Below are 22170 nucleotides of genomic sequence, written 5' to 3'. Positions count from 1 at the left end.
GGAGTTCTCATGGCAATGGGCGAGCCTCCGCGTCCAAGAGGCACAAGGCAACCCGGCAGATGGGCGGCTACCCTCCTGCAGCCAAGGGGGCCGGCGGTTCGGGCTTGTCAGCGTCCTCCGGAGGATGGGCAAGCTGGAGGATTCTACGGGAGCAGCAGCGGCTCTGCCCCCGGCCGCCGCTTTGGGATGCTGAGCCGCCGCGTCGTCAGCATGTAGGCAGCGCTGCAGGAAGTGCTGAGAGTTCAGGCGAGAGAGCGGCTGGCCGAGAGAGTTCAAGCGGCTTTCCTTCGGCGCGGCTCACGAGGGAAATCGGGCCCGAGCAACCCCTTCTTCTTTTTCCCCCCCTTCAGCCCGGGACTCAGCTGGCGCCTCAGCCGGAGCAGACGGCAGCCCGCGGCGCGGCGCCCACCCCAGCTTGCAAAGAGAGCGCCTCCTTCTGCGATGCGGCTTTAATATCTCTTAAAGGCAGCCGAGAGGCGTCGGTTTGCGTGAATGGGCGGGATTGATGCCCCTTTAATTAGGGTTTTCCAGCTCGGTATTCCAAGTGACCGGTGACTTCCCACCCACCCCTTCCCATCCCACCCCACCCCTAGAGGCTAAGAACCTACTACGGTTCAAAGATGTACACGTTTGTGGTGCGAGATGAAAACAGCAGCATCTATGCTGAAGTCTCTAAATTCTCCTCTCCACTGGACAATGGAAGAGGCTCAAAAGAGATAATCCCAGATTCAACCTCATGTTGGGCGAGAGAAACAGGCTGCCTTTTGGGAGGCTGGGTAAGCAAGCCGCACGCGCGAAGCTGGGCACACCCGGCCGGTGGGGTGGGGGGCAACCTTTCTGCGGAGCTCGTCGGGAAGAAGGGGGTTCTTGGCTTTTCCCAAGTCCCGGCACCTCAACGGCCTCCAAAGACCCCACTGATCTGCATGCGACAGCCGAAGTTTGGAAGTGTTGGCGAGAGGGGTGCGGTAGGGAACGCCTGCCAAACCGGGGTCTGCAGATGTTAGCAATGGGGTGTTGTCTGCTGCACATTAGGAGTGACTTTATCCTTAGCAAGCCAATGAGACTAGCTGGATGCCAGGTTGTGAAAAAGGGTGGATGGGTGTATCTGCTGGGGTTAGAAAATATTGCAGGGAAACACAAGTACTGAAATGGTTTTTTTTTTTACATTTCTTGTTTAAATCGGGGCAGAATCATCCGTTAAGTTAGCATTGCTATTGATATCTTTATTTTGCAACAATATATTCCCTCCCCTGGAAAAGAGATATCTAAAATCAAAATAAAATCACAGTAATGTAGTTTTTACAGCTTTTGTAATAATTGATTCTGCTTCAAATTGGCATGTTAGTGATTTTTTTTCCCAGTGTGAATACAACTTTGCTGACTTCTTTTGCCATTTTAAAAAATACCTTTTTTATTTTGCAATAATATTTTATGTTGCTCACCAATAGCAAACTATAGACATGATTGTGTCAGATAACAGGCATCCAGTTCTCTACCTTTTTCTTCAAGTTGATTTGAACTGTGTGTTGGGTATATTTAAATAGACTACAGACTGGATTTTCTATGAGGAGTGAATTTAAGACTGGAATATTTCTTGAAATGATTCATAATAAAGGCCAGAGGGAAAAATCTCTAAGCATTACTAATTTCCGTAACTGTGAGAATATTACAGTATGGATAGACCCGGTGTTTTTAGTATGTTTACTCAGAGTGCAGTCCCATTCACTTGGGAGCAAGTGCCAGGAACCTCAAATGGGATTAGCTTTGAGTAGATGCATGTAGTAATGTGCTACATGTCTCTGTTAGATTGTGACTGAGGCCAGGATTATGAATATAATGGATTTTTACAATGATTTTTATTCACGTGAATTGTGGAAATGTCTTTCCACCCTGGGGTATCTTTGAAAAATACTAACCTTCTATCAAAAGCATTAATGATTATAAATAAGCAACAGGTTTCTTTAATTGGCATTTTCAGTCTGACTCCCTGAATTCTCAGTCAGTATGGCATAAAACTTTGAACTGAATTGTTCAAAGTTATTGGTTCAGTTACGTGGATACTGATCCACTTTTCAGTGGAAGAAATTTGTAAAATCCATTTTTTTCCACTGAAAAGTGGATGAGCAATTCAGATCAAAGTTTTATGCCACACTGATTGAGAATTTAGGGAGTTGGACTGAAAGATGCCTCTTGCTATAATTTAAAAGAAGAAGCTTATTTTCAAGTGGGCTGTTTTAAAATTCAGTTCATGGACTCTGCATTAGTCTTTCAAAAGCGAAGAAGAATGGCTTCCTTTTATATAGTGGCTTCTTATATTATTGTGATGTTAGAGAGTCCCAACAATCATTCCATTTATTGTTATACGCATGCAGGTTTCATTGGCATCACAAGGAGACAGAGTCATCCAGGCCACTGGATGGCCTTGGTTGCACTCACAAACTGAGTAGTATTGAACTAATTAGAACTTAGGTGGGCACTTCTAGAGAATTCTAGGGCTATAGAGTAGACTGAAGTCGTCAAGCCCATCCTCCATCCCCCAAGACAGTGGCAAATTACCATTATACTCCTGCCAAGAAGATGACTTGGTTATTCCACATAGACACAAGGAATTGAGCTCAACCTGAAAGGCTTTGCTTTTACATTTATAGGTATGGTTAATCTGGAGGTCCCATTGGATTTAATCCAAGAATAAGGGCAATTGCTAAGAGAGGGCTGGGCTCTCCACTGATTTTTTTAAAGAGGTTTGAGAGTTGTCTGTTAGGAGATGCTTTAATTTGGATTCTTGCATGGAGTAGCAGATTGGACCTGAGGTCATAATTGGCTTCTTTTAATTCTACAGTGGTGTGACTTGCTGAATGTGGGAAATGACATGGAATGACTGGAGCAGGAGGACCAAATCCTATAATTATGTTTAGCTAAGGATATTTATTACCACTGAAGGTAATAGCATAGCCATCTCCAATTAAACACTAGAACAAATTTGTCCCTTTTTGATTCTCCAACCTTCTCCAAGTTTGTATCCTCCTAATGTGTGAATTGACTACAACTCCATTCTTGCTCACAGATAATGATGTAGCCTCACAACATTTCAAGAGCACAAGTTTGAGAAAGCATGCTCCAAAGGGTGAGCTCTAAACCAATAGACTAATGTTTTAAAAAGGCTTTTTAACAAAATATGTAACTAAAAGTAAAAAGTGTAAAAGTGCTTTGTATACTGAAAGTGTAACTAAAACCAACCTATTTTAGCCTGAAGAGGTGAGGGAGCTCGTGTTTTTGAGGCTGTGGAAAAAAATAGAAGAGAAAGCAAAATACTGCAAGAACCAGTATAAAAGTAATGAATCACACCCAAACTCCTGCCTAAAGCAAGAGAGAATTGTGGTACCTCAAGGACTAACAGACCTCTAGAACTGCTTTTCACTCTTAGTTCCTGAAAAATGGTTCATTACATTTGAGTTAGAAAGATATAACTGATTTACATGCACTTACAGATTTCTATTCAATATAGACTACCTTTTGTTTTCCAAACACTATTTTTGTGGAGGGTATTTAGAGTGGTTTAACACTTAATATTTCTCTGACAAAAAATAGGTCTCCTTTGAATTTTCTAGTAAAACAGAACATTCAGAACAAATGTGTGGTCATAACATTGCAGCTGTGATTTTTATGCTGAACTGGATCCTGCTTAAACAAACCAAACAAGAGCTTACGACCCATTTATTAAAAGAAGGGGCAGAATCATTGAAATTGGCTTGGGGTATTGTGTTCATATGCGGTTTCTGCTCCCTGGACTGCACCTCCTTTCACAAAAGTATCTACTTCGTGATTTACATCTGCTGCAAATCTTAGCCATGATTTCAAAAAGAATTTTGCTCCTATTTTTGAAGTTGGAATGAAATAAACAGATAATTGGACTCTACCGCCCTAAAAGTCAGCCTCCCTGTCTCCCCTGGCCAGTATATTGCCTGGAAGTACAACAATTAGAGTCCAATACATCTGGAGGACATCCGTTAGGAATCAGCCACTAAGTGATGCTGGCAGTTGCTTAATTTAAAATAGGATGAGTGCTCCAGCAAATGCCAGGGTGTATAATGTCATAAACATTCTGACTCTATAACAGATTATGTGCTTTATTGTGCTGAAGGCCACTATTCAGTGTATGAGTAAGCAAAGTAAAAAGTTTAATGTAAAGAAAAATATGCTTGTTTAAGAGAAGTATTCATTATGCATGATTAAATTTAGCTGCCGTTACCAAGTCGTAAATCACCTTTTCAGCAGAAGGCAAAATCCTGTGGTACATTTATTCAGGAGACTATAAATGTTGATGTGGTTCAGAGGTGAGTTGCTGCTGGCATTACTGCTGGTTCCTGCATGCAACGTGCATCCATGCACTGTTCAATGTATATTATTCTGCGCACATGCAGTCATTCAATTCCAAAATGCTGGTGGCCAAGTGGCAGCAAGGGAACCAGTTCAGGGGCATGGCAGGCCTGGATTGCTGCTGGTTCTGTAACCCAGGGCTGAATTCCACTAATAGTTCAGCTGAACCGGCAGCAACCCATCTCTGGTGTGGTTCCTTTATTAGACACCTGATGTCTTTCAGTCCTATGGCTGAAACTGGAACAACTACAATTTCTGTGCCAAGAAGGGTATCTGTGTTATTGTGGCAATACATTTTGTTTTCTTTCCTCCTCTGATAGGTATCAATATGTTGTTAATAATACCAAGGTTGGGAATGGATGGATTTTAGGAAATTGTTTGATTTCTCTTTTCAATGCAACAGTCCTGTCAGCAAGGAATTAGTTAGGCTGAACTAAGTGTCTGGTTACATTTTGTTTCTTCCCCAAATTCTGCCTCTACGTTAAAAGCAAAACTTGGGAATAATTGGCTCAGGATCCCTCACTAGCAAAGGAATTAATAGGCTCCTTGATATTAAAGAAACTATTATAGTGGCGGTGACTTTTAGTTCAGGTTGTCTTTGCTACTTTTGACCTAGGTTTCTCTTGATTTCGAGAGTAAAGTGATTTGATTAATCTTGCTTAAGGGATAACAAGGGACTGGCGTCTATTAAAATCATAATAATGATTTTAATATTTTACATAATATGTGTAATGTTTTGGATTTGTAGCAGAAATATGTGAATATGGTACAATTTGGTAACTCCTTAAACCAAATATGACTTTTTCTGGGATTACATCACAGCTCTGGGGGGGCTGAAAACAGACAACTCTCATCCTGGCAAATGGATGCTTTGAGGAGTTACCAACTCCTGTGAAAGCAGCTTTGTGGACTACCAAGCCCTAATATTGATACTTTATAACCACCTAACCCAATATGCTGCTCCACGTGTTTTAGAGTTGCGGTTCCCAGAATTCCTAGCCAGCATAGCTGTCTAACCTTTTGTAAGGCTAATGTTCCAACCTATTTTGGAAAAGCTTGCCCATGTTGGTTTTGACAAATCAAGGGATGATATATTGAGGTTTTTTTATCCCATATGAGACTTGAACATTTTTTTTTTGATAAACTGAAGAAGGCATGGAAAAGTAATGACATTATTAAAAGCAAAATCTGAGCAGCTTGCCAGAAGAATTGAGATCAAAGCAATTAGAACTGAGGATTGAGTAACATGAGTCAGCAGTGAGAGAGGTCTGTTTAAAAGACTAATGGATTGCATTAGCAGAAGCTTTTTGTCCATCGGCAGGGAGAAAGTGACAAAATTATATTATGAGATCATGATACAAACCTTGCAATTTATATACTTGTCTCCAGTGTTGAGACACATATAAAGGATAGAAACTGTGTCCTGACGTTGCATGGCTGTCATCTTTTTTTTATATAATTGTGGTTATTTGTCTCTGTTCATGTCCACATGTCAAGAATGGTACTGGACTTACTAGTCTTTGAATAAGGGCTCAGATGATGATGCAATTTGTCCAGGTTTGGAAACTTTGGGGCATTCCACACAGTTTCAAACAAGGAGTATAAGTGCTGCATGGTATCCTTAGGTAATGGAGATGAGGGATATTTATGGTAGGGAAGGGAAGTTTGGGTTGCAGAGTAGATAAGATAAGACTGTCTTTTAAAAAGAAAGCAAGGAGCTATAGTATTGCAAAAATGAATTATAGCCTCCAAAATTGAGAACCTAGAAGACAATAAATAACAATCTGAAGAAAAATAACAATATTTGGGGATTTTTGGAATGACAAGCAAAATATTTACCGTATATACTCGAGTATAGGCCGACCCGAATATAAGCCGAGGCACCTAATTTTACCACAAAAAACTGGAAAAGTTATTGACTCGAGTATAAGCCTAGGGTGGGAAATGCAGCAGCTACCGGTAAATTTCAAAAATAAAAATAGATGCCAATTATGTTTTTGAATATTTATTTCAAAGAAAAACAGTAAACTAGCGGTGTATTCAATGAAATACTTCACTCACCTCATGATGCTGACGTCCCGCTGTGATGATGATGTCCCGTGCAGCCGCGGGAGCGATGTCCCGCCTCCTATGACACACGGCACAGTGATTCCTATCATTGGATCACTGTACCAGAGGAGGTGGGACATCGCTATGTGGCTGCTTGCCATAACAAGGAGGAGGTGGGACATCGTTGCAGAGCGGCAGGAGGGGGAGGAAGGGGAATCGTAAGACAGCCCTGCATTACATTAGAACGTGAGGAGGGGGGATGGTGCGGTGCGCGCTGCGCAGGAAACTGACACAGAGGGAGGGGAAACTCACAGGGGCACTGGGCCATTCACGAGTGTCACCCAGCGGCATGGCCCCGCCCCTTTTTCTCCTCCATTTCGGGCAAATTTTTCACTGACTCGAGTATAAGCCGAGGCGGCTTTTTTCAGCCCAAAAAGTGGGCTGAAAAACTAGGCTTATACTCGAGTATATACAGTAGACTGCAATGATTTATTTCCTTTCCTTTAATTTAAGAAAAAGATCAATAGGTGTGGTTTTCCTGCCTTAATTGACAAAGTCTCAGTGTCTAAAATTTAAGTTCATCAGAACTGATTAAAAAAATAGAATAAAAGCTTTCTGGCAAGAATATGATGTATTCTTTTGAAGAGCATGAAGCTCCAGTGTCAATTATGTATCCGTGGTCTTAGACTTTTTCCATATTCACATTTTTTAGAAAAAGAAGAAAAACAAGAAAAATCAGAAAACATTCTATTGTTTTACATATTATATTGAATCTTAATTTTTGATTTATTACTGTTATCAGTTTTGGGATTTGAGGCTTTAAATTTATCCTTTCAATACACTTCTGATTCTGAAAACTGTAGGTTACTTGAATTGAAAAAGCTCCTTGATTCTTTTACATATTATCTGTATATGGGAACCGTAATGTTCTAATTCAATAGTTAATGTTACTACAAAGTAATAGACAATATGGAGGAAGGCATAAAGGGGAGTAAAGTACAGAAATCTTGTCTTACTGCATTCATTTTTCCCCCAAAAAATATTCAAATGTTTTAATGTTTCCATTTTTTTCTGGAAAAAAATCCAAAGGTTATGTTTCTCTCCATCCCCGCTTCTCTGATTATATTTTCCTTTTACTCCAATTTTAAGTTTTTAGCAAGATTACACCCTCTATATATAGCTTGGCAGGTTCCTCTGAAATTCTGTAGCCCTCACATTTTATTTTTTCCTTAACCATTTCTTTTGGTTTATGCTGGGTTACTATATTAATGCTTCTATTACATCTAGTGCAGCAGAATCCTTTCACTGATCAAAAGTGTTAGGATAACTACTGGACTTAATGAATTATATTTTTCCATTTTGTTTAAGCACCATCTCTTTTATTCTCAATCGCCATTGTTTCCATTCCAAGAAAAGTTTTTGCTTCCTGGTCCTCTAGTATTTTGGGGATGGGAGGAATGGAATCCCTCTTCACTTCTCTTTATTAACTGCGGCAATACTTGCTAAGTATATTTGACAAAGGAATCTAAACATCAGAATATTTCCCTAATCTTGTCAAATTCTTCAAGCAGGCCCACCAAAATAAAGGTGGGCAAGCCTGAATCTAGTTAAACCTTGATGTGGAACTAGATAGCTGACAATATTCTTTCACTGTTTAGGTAGTATTATTTATTAGCCCACGCATAGTTATGGGGAGAGTTCTTAATCATCTTCCAACAATATGTATTTAAGTCAAATATATGCAAGATATACAAGTTGCTGATGTCAAAAATTCTGCAGTAAACAACTTTTTTGTTTTTAAAAAAGTAGAGGTTAATAATGGTGACATCTATATTAATGGTTATTTATATTTGTTTAAAAACATTTCTAGAATGCAAACAATATGGATATTAACATTCCCTTTTCATAGGTCATGAACCTGGACTTACACAGTTGGTGAACTACTACAGAGGGGCTGATAAACTTTGTCGAAAAGCTTCTTTAGTGAGGTAAGATATTGTTGCTTGCTTGTTTACATGTAATAGTGGGGTCCATGCTGCCTTTTGTCAATCTCCTGAAGTTGCGCCGATTCGAACGTGGGATGCTCAGCTTGTTACTGGTTAATCACTGCAACTGTTTTAGATGTGAAAAAGAGCAAATTGCATTCCAAATGCTTATCAAAAAAGAAAAGAAAAAAGAAAAATGTGAATAATACAAATGAGCAGTCAAAGCCGATATGTTATTTATCTGTAAAAATAAAGAGGTTGTGGGTCTTAATGCATGGCCATTCAGCGTTAATGTACATAAAATTAATTCAGTATTATGCTCTCCATCTTAGTAAAAGGGTTGTAGACATTGGATTTCAGGAGGGCAACCCATTTGTGCTTGCTGTGCGTCTGCTTTGTTACTCTGTATGTAGTTAGGTTTATTTAAATGTCTGGTTGCCTTTTGGGAAACAAATCCCTTGGAATTCTCCTCTTGGTTACCTTCTCAGTGCTGCCATTAATGGTCAATTAATTTCAAATACAGGAAATTTGCTGCTGCCTTGTGACTTCAAACTGGCATTGCCTCATTTTCAGATATGGATGCTCAATAATTATTTTCAGATCACAGATCTTGGGAACTGGAATGATTTTTGAATGTAATTGATAACCTTCTGTTCATTTTCCTTAATAGCAACAAAGCAAATACTTTTCTTGAAGGGTAGAGCCTTCTTTCAATTTTTAAGGCTATGAAAAGCCAAGTATATATATTTTTAAAAATCAATAAATAAAATGACTAGAGGTATTACTTTATAATTCTTCTAGAATTGTGCTGCTTGGCTAAAAATTGCATGACAGGCCACTCTCTTTCAGTGAAAAAGAGTGCTAGAGGGCATGTTTTAATGGATAATACACATTTGGATTATATGTGACCTTTATGCTCTGTTGATTTACATATACTAATAAGCCTTAAGGATATGAAATCCATTAAGTTCTGGTTGGCATTTCTAATCTCTGACCTTTCTTGAAACATAAAATAAAATGTTTGTGGGCTTTGCCAAATGTTTTATTGTGTTTTAGGATTCATTTAAAATCTTGCAAAATGTGTAACCGGTTTTTAGACATTTTAACTGGCACAACAAGAATATACTTTTTCCTTAAACCATTGGTAAATTTGATTCCAAATCTGTCTTTTCCAACCAATTATTTGTAGAATATTTGTTGCTCTCCAAGTAAATCTGTCTGGTCCATTAATCCATTAAAAACCTTCTTAAATTCCTATTCAGCTTTATGGCGTTTTTTATATTAAGTTACTAATTAGCTTTTCTTCTATTCTGAGTTGAAGTTTTACTCACTACCTATTCACCAGGTAGTTTTTCAAATTGTTGTTTGGAAGACCTCTTAACTGTAAAATAATTGTAAATCCTAGGGTGATTAGAAAACAAGGTTGAGTGTCCTTAAAAGCTCTATCGTTGTTAAGAGCATCGTATAAATTAATTTTGAAGGAACCAGGTTAATCTCCAAAACAGAATATTTCAACAAGAGAATAATTATGGAAGCTATCGAAATAGAGAAACACCCCCACAACATGAATAAGCATGACAATACCTCCTTCCTATCAGACATCTGGAAACCAGCCTAGTCAACAAATAATCCCCACCCACCACCCAGGCCGTTACAACACGAAACAACAATAGACACACAGCCAGCACCAATCAGCATCAATCTACCAATCATGATACAACCACACAACTAATCATTCCACTTACTGAAACAAAGCCAGCACTCCACACACGCACACACCAAGATTTATAGAAAGACAGCGGCTCCGATCACACTTTAAGCCCAAAACCCAGCCTGAAGGTGGCGAGTGAGACCTTGCTGGAACTTTGCCAAGACGATCTCAATCTTACATGGGAAAAGACCCAAATATACAATAATTACTTGAAATAACAACAATTGTTCCCATGTCCTCTCTATGAGGTTCCTAGAAGTTGAGTAGCTGGCTGCTGTGGGATCAGAAAGCCAGAGATCTTTGGCTGATCCACTGGAATTGTCTTTTTACTGACAGGGAAATAAAAGGGGCTTCAAAAGGTATCAAAATGTGCTCATAGGCAGCTAGTACACAGGGCCTATCATGAGTATTTATATAAATAGACAGGAACAGCTATAAAATCCTTAATTATCTAATTAATATAGAATAATATGTATTTGAAAACTGGCATGATATATTGTTCTGAAGGAGGCCTCATTCTTCGGGATCATAATACTGATTGTTTCAGTTTCAGTCACTGAGCCTTATTTTATGGGTTTGAAGAAGATATCTGTTTTTGGAACATGTCTTTCATGACAGATATTTTAGAACAGCACCCACCTCAATATTAACTATCTTGAGTAGCAATAGTTATCAGGAGTTTTTGAGAAGCATTTTCCCTTGTCTAGATATCAAAGAAACTGAAGCAGCTACATGCAAAGTTACTGGTCTACTAATAAGCTGCATTTGTCCTTCAAGACATACGTAGATGACTAAGGAATAGAGAATGTATTATTTCCATCATAGGAATATTTTCCCAAAAAGAAGTTTTCCTATAATTTTGAAAATACATGCTTTGAGAAATAGAGTCACTGGGTTGCTGTATTCATTCCCATACTGTGTTCTGTAAAACAGAAATGATTGGATTGATCCAAATGGGCTGGAGGCAATTGGCAATAGTAATATGAAAGATGTAATATGTTTATTAAGTAATATGTTTAAATCAACAAGACCAGCTAAGATTATCTATCTATCTATCTATCTATCTATCTATCTATCTATCTATCTATCTATCTATCTATCATCTATCTATCCATCCATCCATCCATCCACCCACCCACCCACCCACCCACCTACCTACCTACCTATCTACCCGCCCCACCCCTCTCTCTCTCCAGGTTAATCAAGACAAGTCCTGAATTGGTGGAGGGTTGCACGTGGTTTCCAGAATCCTATGTGATTTATCCAACTAATTTGAAGACACCAGTAGCTCCAGCTGAGAATGGGCTTCAACATCTGATAAACAACACAAGAACAGATGAAAGGGAAGTCTTTCTGTCATCCTATCAGAAGAGGAAAGAGAGTGGAGAAGGAAATGTGTGGATAGCCAAATCTTCAGCAGGAGCCAAAGGTTAATTTCTGACAAAGACTCTGGAATGCATTACTTTTATTTGTATAGTTTTTTTGTTTATCCAAGAGATGTTAGGGAGCCATGGAGTGTAAAAACCATGGCTTATTAATAAAAAAAATACTACTTTGTGCTAAGCCACAATATGATGTGTTTGTTTTATACCTAGTATGTCTCAGGGAGCAAAAACCGTTTTTCAATCAAATGTTTGGGTTTATTGGGATACATTAGCAGTTGTGGCCTATTTGACAAACCATGGGTAAAATAAACCATGGTATAGCTTGATACTCATTCAGCCAGGATAATTTGGCATCATTTGATTAAAACCGATAGAGAGAATGTTGATACTAAAGCCAGTTTAAAATTATTCCCTTCCGTAAGGTCAAATAGTGTGTAGTAGCTTTGTTGCAGATCTGCTGAGACCACAACTCCACTGACAAAGATAGTTGAGTAAGAAAAGTAACCACACCTGCTTTTTGAGGTCCAGCAACAGCAGTCAAAGCTTTATTACTATACTAGCGGCCTAGAAAACTGAACTTTCTTGCAGACCTTTCATTACCTGACTAGGTAACATCTTCAGCGCTAGAAGAGAGTGGGGCTTGCTCTCTCTTTATTTAAAGAGCCTGCCGTTTTCATGGGGTATATTTTTCTCCTTGGTAGTTCCTTGATTTCAGCTATGCTCCAGCCAGGTAATGAAATACCTACAAGAAAACAGTCAAGCTCAGCGATCACCATCAACTCATCAATCCTGAGTTACTCTCCTATCTCTTCTATTAATACTCAAAGTTATAGGTTAAACTCCCCAAAAAGTTTTGAGTTACAATTCTAGGAATGATAGGATTGAATTGTTGATATTTTATTTAGTACTTCTCTATCCAACTCCTTATTTTTTCAATTAGGTGAAGGAATTCTTATTTCTTCAGAGGCTACTGAACTTCTGGATTTTATAGATAATCAAGGACAAGTGCATGTGATTCAAAAATACCTGGAGAAGCCTATGCTCTTAGAACCAGGTCACCGCAAATTTGATATTAGGTAATGATTTCTTTTTTAAAAATACTTTGTGCCTGAGGTGCTTTTCATTAATTTTCTGTCGATTTAGATTTCTTCAACTAGAGTGGATATATGCATTTGTATTGCTTTTTTAGTTTTATGTAAATATTTTTTAATTCACTTTAATTACCAAGTATCATCAGATATTTGTTATTAAATCTGATTCTTCTGATTTGGAATCATGATACCTATTTTTTTTTTAAAAAATATACCCTGTAATATGTTGTTTTTATAACTTTCAGAAGTTGGGTCCTGGTGGATCACCAGTATAGCATCTACCTCTACAGAGAAGGTGTTCTACGGACCTCTTCAGAACCTTACAATAGTGCTAATTTCCTGGACAAAACCTGTCATTTGACCAATCACTGCATACAGAAAGAATATTCTAAAAACTATGGGAGATATGAAGAAGGGAATGAAATGTTTTTTGAAGAGTTTAATCAGTACTTGGTGAATACTTTGAACGTTACTTTAGAAAATACAATCTTACTGCAAGTCAAAAATATAATAAGGTATGTATTTGTCTTTTATTTTCATCCTAGCCTATCCGCAAGAATCTTTTTTGCACAATTATTATTCATATATTATTTGCACTCTAACAATGAGACTAGAGACTAAGAGGCTAAAGACATCCAATGTGGTCCCTGGAGGCTGTGGGAAGTTTCCCCTGGAATCTGAATTGTGAATGTGTCAGAGAATGGAGAAAAAGGGCAGGAATTTTTCAGTCTCTCCCCCTCCCTCTCTCACACACATACACGCAGTCTTTCTCTATTAGCAGTGATATTTAATATTTAGCTCCCTTTTTTTGCTGTATGAAAATAATTTTAGGAATACCCAACAATTTCCTCCTCCATTATAGGTAGTCCTTGACTTATGACCACAATTGAGTCCAAAATTTCTGTTACTAAGCGAGACAGCTTTAAGTGAGTTTCAACCCATTTTATGACCTTTCGGGCCAGAGTTGTTAAGTGAAATATGGTAGTTGTTAGTAACATGGTTGTTAAGTGAATCTGGCTTCCCCACTGACTTTGCTTGTCAGCAGGTAACAAATGGTGATACATGATCCCAGGACACAACAACTGTCGTAAATACATGCCAGTTGCCAATCGTTCGAATTTTGATCATGTAACCAAAGGGATGCTGCAGTGGTTGTAAGTGTGGAAAAGATCAGAAGTAACTTTTTTCATTGTTGTTAACTTCGAATGGTTACTAAACAAATGGTTGTAAGTTGAGGACCACCTGTAATTAATGTTTCTACCATTTTGTATGTTTATACTATAAGGCAAGTTTATTCAGGCACAGAGTTTCTAGGTGCCTTACTTTATAGCAAGCCCGCTTTCCATAAAAAAACCCTTCATGTGTATCATCAGGATGACTTGCATCATGTGAAGTCCATTACCTGCCACGGAATGCTGCTTGCAAACGTTTATACTAAGATGAAACATTGAAAAATGTAATACAGTTGCTAAAATAAAACTCAGGTGGTTAAAGACACCAGGCTTGTCAGCTGGAAAGCTGACAGCCCAGCTTCAAGACCTGAGTGCAGTGCAATTGTGTGAGCTTCCATTACTTGGCCCAGCTCCTACCCATCTAGTAGTTTGAAAGCATGTAAATGTGAGTAGATAAATAGGTATCACTTCGGTGGAAAAGTAACAACCTTCCGTGCTTTTGGCATATAGCCATGCTGGCCACAGGACCACCAAAAGAGTCTTTGGACAGTGCTGGCTCCCTTGGCTAAGAAACCGATATGAGCACCACCCCTAGAGTTGGACACAACTGGACAGGGAAACCTTTACTTAAGACAATTATAAGGGAATTTGGCTTACCTTAACTGTCTTTCTAAAGAAAACCCTCCATTGACTGTTTCATTGTATGTTTTGCTAATTTTGGACAGTGTAGATTTTAGGTATTGCATACAAAATCATTTACTTATTGGGCTCCAGATATCCTGGAAAACAACTTCTACAATTTCCCACCACCTTGACCAGTACAGTTATATGGAGTGAAAATTCCAAAACAACTGGGAAACGGGTCCTGGAAAGCTACCATAAATACTTAACTTGTTCACACAAGTTATTGAGTCAAAACTATAAAAGTACATTAGGGATTTAATGCAATTTGTGAACCCATTCAGTGAGCGAATTCTACCGTCTAACCCTATTCAGTGACTTCACTGTTATGTTAAGCACAGATATTCAGCATTGGCATTTCTTTTTAGTACCCTGATTTAAATATTGAAGGTGTTTGAGAAAGCATAATTTAAAATAATTCAATGATGGAATATTTCATTCTATTCACAGAAGCTGCCTTATGTGTATAGAACCTGCTATCAGTACCAAACATCTTCATTATCAGAGTTTCCAGCTCTTTGGTTTTGATTTCATGGTGGATGAGGACTTGAAAGTTTGGCTAATTGAAGTCAACGGTGCTCCTGCATGTGCCCAGTAAGCATCCTTCTAAATGTCCCCTTGAATATGTTAATGGTGCATAATGACTTCCTTCGAGTTTATTGTAAACTTGTTTTGAACTGATAAGACTGTCCATAGCCAGCATTTGGATAGGTGGACTATAGGTTCTAGTTTTTTCCCCACCTTTCCCTCCTTGCTGGGTTTTATTTGATTCGATCTGATTTAAATAGTTGCTCGTTTCATCTTTGTTACTCTAGGTGGCTTACAAAATCTCTCCCCCCCAATATATATAATAGCCGTAGAAGCAAAAAGTTAAAAACAATTTAACAACCACATGGATAGTGTCAATGGGAGACCACAATCTATTCAGGAACAGTACAACATTTTACTATTGTACTGCTTTGTACCACTGTCTGTTCCTAGGCCAGAGGGCAAAGCCATGTCTTCAGGCCTTCTGGAAGGCCATCATTCAAAGCTGCATTCTTATACAACTGCCAAGGTCAAAGCATGACAGCCTAGCCTATTCCTGCTTAACTTGGATATTCTTCCTTCCCTTAAAAATTATTTTTTTTCTTGCCTGATGCTCCAAACAGCCCTGATTGATTGGCTCTAAATGTCTTACACTGTCCCAAATATTTTTTGTGTTGGGAATGCCTAGCTGGAGGCAAGATCCATCAGCCTGGCTGTTGATTCTGCTCATTCTAGCTAAGGTAATCAAAAAAGGAGATGGCCAACTGGGAAACCCTCTGCCTAGACAATCCTACTCCAATCTCTTCTCACTTCTAGGGAACAGCTAAGTTGAGGAAATCAGATCAAATAGAATTATGTGGTAAGACAGTAATACTGTAATTTAGGGGATCTACATCTTTGTGCTTTCTTATGTTTGCTTTATGCTGGAGATGAGAACTATGAAAAATATGCAACAGAAGATTTTTTGCTAAGGAATACATGGGAAAGACCTAATGTATGAAGGGGCCTTTTTTTCTATTGGTTCATCTTTCCATAGAACTAAAGTGACCAGATTTTAAGATGGGTAAAAGCGGGACACCATTGACCGGGGGGCAGGGGGGCTCGGAGCACCTGAGCTGTACAAAAAAAAGGGCTGTAAAAGCACCATGAAGTGTTACCCCTGCCGCCGCCTCCTCCTCCTCCACTGTGCTTTTGAGGAGTCATGGGGCCTTTTTTTCCTGCTCCCGCCCCCTCCGCCACCTTCCTACTGGCTCCCGCGGCCTCATGGCTCCTCAAAAGCACAGCAGAGGAAGAGGAGGCGGTAGCGGCAGGGGTAACGTTTCATGGTGCTTTTACAGCCCTCTCTGAACAGTTTACAGGATGGAAAGGGGAGGGAGGAGAAGGAATGAAGGAAGGAAAGAAGGAAGATAAGGTAGGGAAGGAGGGAGGGAGGAGAAAGGGAGAAGAAGGAAGGAAGAAAGGAAGGAAAGAAAGGAAGGAAAGGAAGGAAGGGAAGGTAGATAGGGAAGGAAAGGAGGGAAGGATGAAGGGAGAAGGAAGAAAGGAAGGAAGGGAAGGTAGACAGGGAAGGAAAGAAGGAGGGAAGCAGGAAGGGGAGGAGGGAGGAGAAGGGAGGATGAAAGGAAGGAAAGAAGGGAGGGGAGGAAAGAGGGGAGGGAGGCAAAAGGGAGGAAGGGGAAAGGGAGGAAGGGAAGAGAAGGGAGGGAGGGAGGAAGAACCCGGCTTTCCCGAGAACGGTCTGTTCCGGGCCGGGGAGGGTGAACCAAGAAGTTTAGACGGGACTTCGCTGGCGGTTGCAAAGCAGCCTTCCCCCGATTTCCTTCCCCCAACACCCCCCAACCCTTTCAAAAGCCACTCCCATCGCCAGCCTCTCCTAACCAGATTCCCACCTGCTTCCCCTCGGTTCACCCGGACCAGGTTGCTGACAGCGGCTTGCACAGCGGCCACCAGGGCGGTGAGGTCCGGGATGGCCTTGCCATCTACCTCGCCCTCCTTGTGCATGATGACCAGGTGGGAGATCTGCTGGGCCACCGGCTCCAGGATGCTCTCGATGGTGCGGGTGTGGAAGACTGGCATGGCTGCAGGGAGAGCAGCACCCAAGAGAAGCGGGCAAAAAAAAAAAAAACTTCCAGCGGCTGAGCCACTTGGTCCGGGACCGAGCACTGGAAAATTGGGACTTTTTGAACACGCCACGGGGCAAATTTTTAAAAATCGGGACTGTCCCGCCAAAAGCGGGGACGTTACACAGAACTGATCTGCAGCTATTTCTCAGGGTGTTGTGGCAGGGAGATATTTTCCTACCTTGCACTATGAGATTGATGAATATAGAACATATACAAAATGATATTCTACTATTGTTCTTGGAATCATTTAAGAGTAGAGCTTAATAAATGCAAGTCTGGCTGAGTTTGAGGTACTTACAGAAATCTGGATAAAGACATATTGGAAAGCAAATGATCTCCATTTGTGGCAACTGCATGAATGGATATTTTTCTTTTTCTTCCACGCAACTGCTGGGAGTATTTGCAGGCAGAAGCTCAAAGGAGACTGCAACTGTTGCATATTTATGAAAGAAAATCCACTGTAATCCCTTGAATTGCAAAAGGATCAATTCAAAAAGGCGCCTCCAGTGATTTTATTTACCATTACCTTCTCCGGTTTCCCCTACTTCACTGGAGAAATAATTGAAAGCTGTTAAAGTGGAGAAAGAAGTTACTACTAACTCTCTTTTGTGACAAAGAGCTCAATTAGTATCGAAGTATACTAGCATTTCATGTCTGTTTGTAGTGGCTCAAGATAAATAGCTCAAGATGCTATTTTCAGCTAGTAGGGGGGGGGGGATGGCGCAGTGATAAAGAGCAAGTGTTTTGATACATTCCTAGATCCATGGCCAGCACCTGCTGTCTGAGCATATGTTTAATACTCTTACTGAGATGGTTGTTGCCATTCATTTTGAATCCTTGCAAATGTTTGATTGATTGGGAACCTAAAAATTATTCTCTTCCCAACACAATAAAGTCAAAACCTTCATCTTTCAATTGAAATTTATAGACTTTATTCTGAGCCTAGTTGAGATCAATTAACAGATTATAAATGATAATCATAATGAAATTAAAAGTAAACTGGACTCTCAGCCATGATGTCAACTAAATGCAACTAAATAAGTTTATTAATAACACAGTGTAACATATAAACATTTAAAAAAAAGCGTATAGATAAACAGTGGAAGGGATTTTATCAATCTCTTAAGAGTAATATGATATTCCAAATTTTAATTGCTGCAATATCCCAATGTCCATGGATTTTGCTCTCCAAAGGTAAAGAAAGGACTCTAACGTTGAAAGAAGAAATCCAACATCAGAGTCTTCTTACTTCACCTTTGTCAGTCTCCAAACCCAGCTATTCCCAACATGAAAAGTTTGGTTTCAGGAAGGCTCCAAAACACTCACTGTGGAGATTTTACAGTGAGCTGGAAATCTGCTGAATTTTACACCATCTTAGTGCTCATTGATTACATGTCATCAAGATGGCAGCAGTGTTCTACAGCTGCCCCAAAAAGCCAACAGTCCTAGGCTGCATTAACAGAGGGATAGAATCCAGATCAGGTTAGTACCATTCTATAATGCCTTCATAAAACCACACTTGGAATATTGCATCCAGTTTTGATCAACATATAAAAAAGATGTTGAGACTAGAAAGAGTGCAGAGAAGAGCAACAAAGATGATTATGGGACTGAAGCAGTGGTGGGTTTCCAAATTTTTTACTACTGGTTCGCTCGCGCGCTCTCTTGCACGCATCCGATGTTTCTGCACATGCACAGAAGCGTCCAGGTGGGTGGGAGGAATCTCCCACCGCCACTACTACCGGTTCACCTGATTCTGGCCGAACTGGGAGCAACCCTCCTTTGGACTGAAGGCTAAAACATATGAAGAATGTTACAGGAAATGGGTATGTTTAATTAAATGAAAAGAAGGACTAAGGGTGACATGATAGTATTGTTTCAATATCTCAGAGGCTGCCATAAAGAAGAGGGAATAAAGCTATTCTTCAAAGCACCTGAGGGTAGGACAAGAAACAGTGGATGGAATTTAATCAAGGAGAGAACCAACCTAGAACTGGGGATAAATTTCGTGACAGTTAAAACAATTAATCAGTGGAACAACTTGCCTTCAGGAGTTGTGATTAATCAGTGGAACAACTTGCCTCCAGAAGGTGTAGGTGCTCCTACACTGGAGGTTTTTAATTAGATATTGGACAACCATTTGCCTGAAATAGTATAGGGTTGCCTGCTTGCTCAGGGTATTGGACTTAGAGACCTTCAAGGTCATTTGCAATCCCACTATTCTTTATTAAGATGGTGTCAATATTTAGTGATCATAAAGATGGATCTTTTACAGGTTGGTATCCTGCTTGGCCCTTTAGGTCATCCAGTATTGCATCCATCATTACTATAATAAAGTCCAACTGTCTTGCATCTTGAATCTTCCCCGCTAAGGAAATGGTTTTGAAAAAGATCCAGCACAGAGTGGCTTCCTTTGTAGCCTATGGCATCAGAGGCCTCCAGGGACAGGTGTTGGATATCCCTGCCTATCCTTCTAACAGCAGTTTATGAAGCAGTGAAAAATAAAGTAACATATGTGCTCAAGTCAGGAGCACAGAAGCAATGATCTAACAGTTGGGATCTATTCTTGTCTTCTGGGAGAGGTTAATTCCTGTCTCCAGTGGAGGAAAAGAAACCCGCACTTAAAATCTTATGTACATCTGCTGTAGCTTTCAGCCAGAAATACAGCTACTTCTGAGCATAATCAAAATCAGTAAGTCGACAATTGTAAAATCAGCTTGTTGACAAGGCCAAGATTGCAGTTATTGTAGATCAATGTTTGAGATGTTAATCAGTATTTTACAAACATCATTTTAATTACTGTTTTCCACATTTTGGTTTTTAGGAAACTTTATGCAGAGCTTTGTCAAGGTATTGTAGACCTAGCCATCTCTTGCATCTTTCCTCTGAATGATACCATTCAAAAACAGAATCAACCATCTGTATTTATAAAGTTGTCATAATTAAGGATAAAATGAACACACTGGAATGCGTCCACCTGTTTGGATCCAGGGAAGACCAAGAAGCACTGAACATTGCATCTGCACATCATGCCAAAAAGAAGAAGGGAAAAAGTGGCATAATTTTTTAATTTCAGAAGAGGAACATTTCAGAGGAAAGCCCCAGATGAACCAAAAAGCTCTCATCGACTCTAAATGTTTTAAAGCATTGTTTCAATAACAAATCCTGTAACCGAAGCCTATCTTTATGTTTGAGGACAACGTAATCGTTTTTTTTAAATGTCAGGGGTATGATCAAGTCTTGTCTTTATCTTTTTCCTTCTAATTTAATAAATTGTTTTAGCAAATGCAACTATCAGTATCCTTGAGAGACTGAAGATTTTTCCACAAAGAGTTGTGGATCCTTTCTTTCTTTACTTGCTGCAGTTCTAGTGCCTTAGCTTTGTTCCTAACAACTCTCCTCATTTGTTTTGTTTGTACCATGTTGTTTTTAAACTAAAACAAAAAAGATGCCCTGTTTTGTGTGGTATGAAGTTTCATCAATATCTTTGCCTTTATATATATTTATTTGTGTCTTCATTTAAAAAAAAGTATGTTCTTTGCAAAAAATCAACTGTGGGAGACTACAAAACTGTATCATTTTTTTCTTCTGACAAGCTGGCACAATTGCAAAATCCTATTATATTCTTGTGTTTTTTTAAAAAAAAGAACACCTCATCTCTTTGCTTGTCTTTCTATCTTATGAAAATGTTTCTTAGATAGTGAAATGGAAGCTTTTAAAGGGCCTTGATCCTTTCCTTGTTCCACAGACATTGGTTGGATTCATGCATTGCGATGACCATGATATGTGAATTCATCTAGTAAGGCATCCTAATACATGGAATCCAGGCTATTATTCAATGAACCCTGCTTAAAATCGGGGTTAAGTAAAATAGTCATTTTATCTCAGTTTACATAGCATAGCAAAACAATAGTTTGGTTGTTGAAGTCCACATTATTCCATCTCTGTCATTTTTGAATTCGTATTCCCTTTCTAATTTGTCCAATCTGAGTAACCAACCAGCTAATCACATCCATGGTAACCGAGTCCAAATCATGACTGAAAATCCAGTTAAAACCATGTGCAGAAAGCAAAGTGGTACTAGAGTAGATCATAGTTTGAGGAAAGGTCATTCCTATCTCCCAAATAAGTGGCAAGCCAATTGTTTTATCCCAGTTCTGCATTTATTGCCAGTATTAAGTAATCCCAAAATAATGCAGTTAGGTTCAGGTATTGTACTATGCTACAATTTGTTGCTACATCACAATTGGTTGGTTTGCATAAACTGAGCCAAATTAAACAAATTACATAATTGCTTAGCATGTTTTGTCTCATTGGAAAAATGGCATATAACAATGAATAAATTGTACCATGCATGAACCCAGCCAAATATGCATTAGCAGTTAAGAAGTGAAGACTCTTCACTCAGAACCAGCATTCTCTCTATTGCTGTTCTAGAGAAAGAGTACATAGGAGAATGGTTGGATCTAGGGAACTTGCTGTCAGTCCATAGGAAGAGAATGGAGTCTGATCAGATATCACTCATGTCTTCATTTCATTGGGCCTCTTCTAAAATTAGGGCTAACATGGATATGCAAACTTATAGTCAGCAAGAATGCATTCAATGAAGCAGCATAACTGCTTCACTGTAAAACATCCTTTCTCAATATTAAAATAGAACTTTCCCAGAGCTATTTCATGCCTGACTTCCATAAATCAGGCATTCTCTTATCATTATGAGAAGAGAACTTCTCATTATTACTCTGACAGTTTGTATATTTACAAAAGGCACTGAATCCACAGACCCTCTGATCCTAAAATTAACACTTTTATTTTAGTGTGTGATTTATTACATTAAAAAATTAACTGTCTCCTTGCAAGACTGCTAATTTCTGTCTTAAGCAAAACATGTTACTTAGGCCAAGTGCAATGGGAAAAAAACATACAAAAACATTTAAGGCAAGAATTCTCTTAATATTCAAAGAGATAGGCAAAACAGTTCAGATTACATAACTACACTATCATGTTTCCTTAGGAAACATGCAGGTATCACAAATATAGCAAATAGTGTAAACAGTCTGTATGATGT

At 39.2% G+C, this 22170-nt stretch overlaps 1 protein-coding gene across 1 annotated transcript; it reads left to right on the top strand.

The window, feature by feature from the left end:
• The first annotated feature begins 6 nt into the window (after positions 1-6).
• TTL (tubulin tyrosine ligase) lies at positions 7-21700 on the top strand. Its single transcript, XM_032216678.1, is given in 8 exon segments — positions 7-672; positions 675-776; positions 8336-8414; positions 11319-11551; positions 12448-12583; positions 12844-13113; positions 14902-15045; positions 19927-21700. Coding segments are annotated over 8 exon segments (1134 nt in total). The 5' UTR covers positions 7-620; the 3' UTR covers positions 20045-21700.
• The last annotated feature ends 470 nt before the right edge of the window (positions 21701-22170 follow it).

The sequence above is a fragment of the Thamnophis elegans genome, chromosome 4 (genome assembly GCF_009769535.1).
Source record: "Thamnophis elegans isolate rThaEle1 chromosome 4, rThaEle1.pri, whole genome shotgun sequence".
Classification (NCBI taxonomy): Eukaryota; Metazoa; Chordata; class Lepidosauria; order Squamata; family Colubridae; genus Thamnophis; species Thamnophis elegans.
This window is presented reverse-complemented; position numbering and strand designations above follow the sequence as displayed.